Below are 4,175 nucleotides of genomic sequence, written 5' to 3'. Positions count from 1 at the left end.
GGAAATGCATAAGATCAGAGTACAAGTCTGCATTCAGTTCCTGCAAAACAATGACTGTTACAGACTGTATATACCGTGCATATTCAGCACCCATATGTGCATCACATTGTCAAATCTGTTACATGAGGTCACTGTCTAGAATGCAAATAGTCACAGACAGTAGAGTACCAAAGAGTAAATGTGTTTAAAGGTCCAGCGTGTAAGATTTTTTCACTTTACAATTACTTGAATTGGTAGGATAGGTTTTCTTCTACATGTTTCTAAAGAAAGATTTAGGAGCGAGATATCCACCTGCAACATGAAACTTCACCAATAGATGCCGCTAAATCCAACACACTGTACCGTTTAGTCTAAAATGTCAAGACTATCATTATCTTTTGCAGCGTTTCTGCTGCACATGCTAATATCTTTCCGCTGATGCTGACGTAGTGGTAGGAAAACACAGCTCAAGCTTAAACGAGTGCCTGCTGGATTGTCACTAATCTGAAATGCAAATAGACAAGTCAATCTGATATAGGTCACGTTTGCCACATTAACCTTAATCTGCATATGTGCTGACTCAATTGACACGCAAACATAGTTTTAAATGCACAACTGAGGACATCAGGCAAGAAACCTGTACTTAAATATGTGGGGAATTTGTCTTACCTGGGTGTGTTGATGGACGACAGTCATTTATAAAGATCTCAGATAGTCAGCTCCAACTCCAATTGTGATTATTACTAAATTAAATATACTTAAAAATATGTGTTAGTGTATTCTTAATTCATTGAGTACTTGTTTGGTCCATAAAATTTTGAAAAAATGTTGATCGGTGTTTCCCAAAACCTGGAAATGATGATGCTCTCAAATGTCTTTGTTTTTTTTTGTGTATATATGTATATGTATGTATATACATATACATATATATACATCTGTATATACATATATACATCTGTATATACATATATACATCTGTATATACATATATATGTACATTATATACACATATATATATACGTATATACATATATACAAATACATATATATATATATACACATACATAGATACATATATATATATATATATACACATACATAGAAACATATATATACATATACATATTACATTTATTTCATCAAAGTAAAATAATTGAACCAGCTTGTGCTGAAATTCACAAACAGATTCTTAAACAATATTCTCAGATTAAAAACTTAGTGAATGTACTTTCTGGATTACAGTGGATATTTACCGAACAGACCGTAAGCCTGTTAAAGAAGTGTGGTATAAAAGGGTAAGAAAAACATAAGTTGGGTTTTCAGGTGTCCAACAACAGCTTCATTTGTGTCTGCTTTTCACCCCCGGTCTTGTTCACTTTTTTGTATCTACTCCTGCCTCATGTCCACTGCTTTCATTAAAAAAACATATAAAAGTCACATTTCCTGCACATGGCAGACAAGAGGCAACAGTCTAGGCGACCTGAACGCCCCTCTACTACAAGACCGGCACAGAGAAGTGGGAATAGATGGGCTGCAGCGTGATTGGCTCACGCTCTGTCAGCAGACATCACAAGATGAATGCAATTGGCTGGCTGTCAGTACCAGGTCATGGACAGCTCCCACACACACTGCTCCCATGCTGCCTCCCCTCTCACACATACACAAACTCTGTCTCACTGTATAAGCATGAAAGTGTTAGGAGAGCAGCTCAGAGCAAGAGAGAGAGAGAAAGCGAGTGAGTGTTACTCAAGCTATGTTAAAAATGTTATGCTGAGCTTAAGCAGATGGTAAATGAAAAGCCAGATTAATGCCTCGAGCTCATCCTGTGCTGCTTTACACAAACGCAGCGATGCCGAACGTCTAATGAAGCTTGTGTTGAGTGAACGCGTGACTTGTTTTTTGCTCTGCTCAGAAGATTCATCCTGGCATGGAGCGGAAAGGGAATTCGTTGCCTCCTTTGTTGCGGAAGAAGTTTGGATTAGGGCGGAAACTAACTGATTATTTGGTCCATAAAATGTCAGAAAACAGAGAAAAATATTGATCAGAGTAAATCGAAAAGAAGATTTAAATGGTTTCTTTGTTATATGCAGTAAGGAACCCAGACAGTATTCACATTTAAGAAGCTGAAGACCTCGTTTTATTATTTAAAACAATTAAAAACTGATCAAATTGATTGCATATTGGATAAGCCGCTGCAGCCCAAGTTTGGACGGATTTGGTTTGTGCCAACATACACGGCCACAGAGCAATATTTACTTAACCTCAGTGGCAACAGCGAGATAATCACCCAAGATAGTACAGCAGTGCGTGTGTGCAACGCCTGGCAGAGACAGCCTTAGGTAAACAGTGACTGGTCTAAAATTAGTTTTCATTCCAAAGCAGGATCCTCAGAAATTCCAGCGCTGGTAGAGCTTTGTGACAGTCAACCTGTCATCTCTAATGACATGGTTGACTAACCTTTTGTTAAAAAGCCTGTTTTTTAACTTGGCGACGTGGTCATCTAAGAACGAATCCATCACTCACTTTTGACAGTAAGTGAACAGCCAGTAATTGTGAAAACGGAGCCGATGAATAGATTCCAACGTTCCCCAATGTGTGGAATGTGGATTTGCTGCTCAGGTAGAGCGACATTTTCAGGGGTGGTTCAACTGTTTTCAGGGAAAACAAGTTTGTGCGACGATGTTTTTCATTCCTCCTGCGCTGGACATTTTCGGCCCAACAAAAACATGTTTACACAAGTTTGGGAAACTTTTAATAGGACTTGAATGAGATATCTAGACGTTGAGCGACATGGATTGTTCAGCTGATGGCAAATGTATGATAATGCCAGTTTGAGGATGTTTTTTTATGCCATTTAACTTTTTTCTTCATCCATCTGATAAAATATGATATGCAAGACAACATTTCTTTTCCTAAAAAAGCCTTTATTGAACAATCTCTTCCATCTCCACTGTATTTGTTGCAATAAAGTGCATTTACTTAATATATCGGAAGGTTTTGTCCTTATTCAATACAGATAATGCACTAAAAATGGTGTTTTGCACATCATATGATGCTGAGATTGGGCAATTTTATGGCATATGTTGATGTAATGTGTGTGACATAACCTGATGCTTTTACATAAATGAAGCTAATGTGTAAATTGAGTTATTTGGGTTTAATTTAATGTAATTAATAAGTAACAAATTACAAAACATTGGTTTTTGAAAGTGCATTTGTACTGAAGCTATTGATGTTGTTTTTTCTTGCACATAATAGTGTATTTCCTTACCTTAACCCTACTTTTCTACCTTGTTGTGATTGCTGGCTGCTGTATCACTGAATATTTCCCCCATGTGGGACGAATAAAGGACTATTGTATCTCTTATTGACCTGATTTTAAATAGAAAGATACTATCATTGAAGGACAACACGTCACTCGTGGCTGAGATCAGCCTGTGATCAGGCGTAATGTAATAACCTGCTGCTGGCCCAGTGGTTAGACTGTATGTCCAACATGGATGAGAGAGGCAGCTGGAGCCACCAGTGACCTTTACACTGTCCAGTATCGCGAGAGGATAAATCACAGGCAAATCAAGGACAAAAAAAATAAAAAACATCTTCTTAACAAAATCATACATCATCGAGCAGTGATGCTCAGAGCGGATGCAGGGACGCACACAGACACTCGGCTCGAGAGGCCTGCGTGCGTGGATTTTGCACAGTTCATGAGGCACGAGCTGCAGTTTGCGGATAAGGACAGAGAGAGTGTGATATAATAGGATACAGACGAAGGGGGTTTAATCCCGCAAAGGCTGATGCATATGCGCAAGGTGCATTGTACACAGTCACAAACACCACGAAAGCGCTCACTGTGATTGTGTGTGTAAATATATAAAAACAACAGAGTCTTACCAGTTCTCCTGCATCCATCGGATGGCTTCGTCCTCGTTGAACTGTCTCTCGAATTCATACTCTTGCAGAGCTAGCACCGACATTGCTCGCTTGCGCTGTGTTCACGCTGCTGAAACCAAGACAAAAAAACCCAAGAGCCGAGAGCAGAGGGAGCTTCTCTTCACTCAGTCTGTTTCCACGCAGCCGAAGACTGGCATCGCTCGCGCTGGCTGTCAGAAGCTCGCGATGATTCTCAGTAGCGGCAGCGGCGTCTTTCCCTCCTCTTGTCTGTGACTCTGTGCCGGCTCAACGAGCCTACGCCC

General features: G+C 39.6%; 1 protein-coding gene across 1 annotated transcript in view; it reads right to left on the bottom strand.

The window, feature by feature from the left end:
- The window catches only part of elovl6 (ELOVL fatty acid elongase 6), a gene marked incomplete at both ends in the record, with an annotated part of 14,514 nt that extends 10,558 nt beyond the window's left edge, over positions 1–3,956 (bottom strand). Inside the window, one exon of the mRNA XM_083891414.1 lies at positions 3,874–3,956. Coding sequence (XP_083747540.1) covers positions 3,874–3,956 — 83 coding nt within the window. The remainder of the gene's footprint in view (positions 1–3,873) is intronic.
- Positions 3,957–4,175: the final 219 nt, after the last annotated feature.

This window comes from Microchirus variegatus (assembly GCF_963457635.1).
Source record: "Microchirus variegatus genome assembly, chromosome: 6".
Lineage (NCBI taxonomy): Eukaryota > Metazoa > Chordata > Actinopteri > Pleuronectiformes > Soleidae > Microchirus > Microchirus variegatus.
This window is presented reverse-complemented; position numbering and strand designations above follow the sequence as displayed.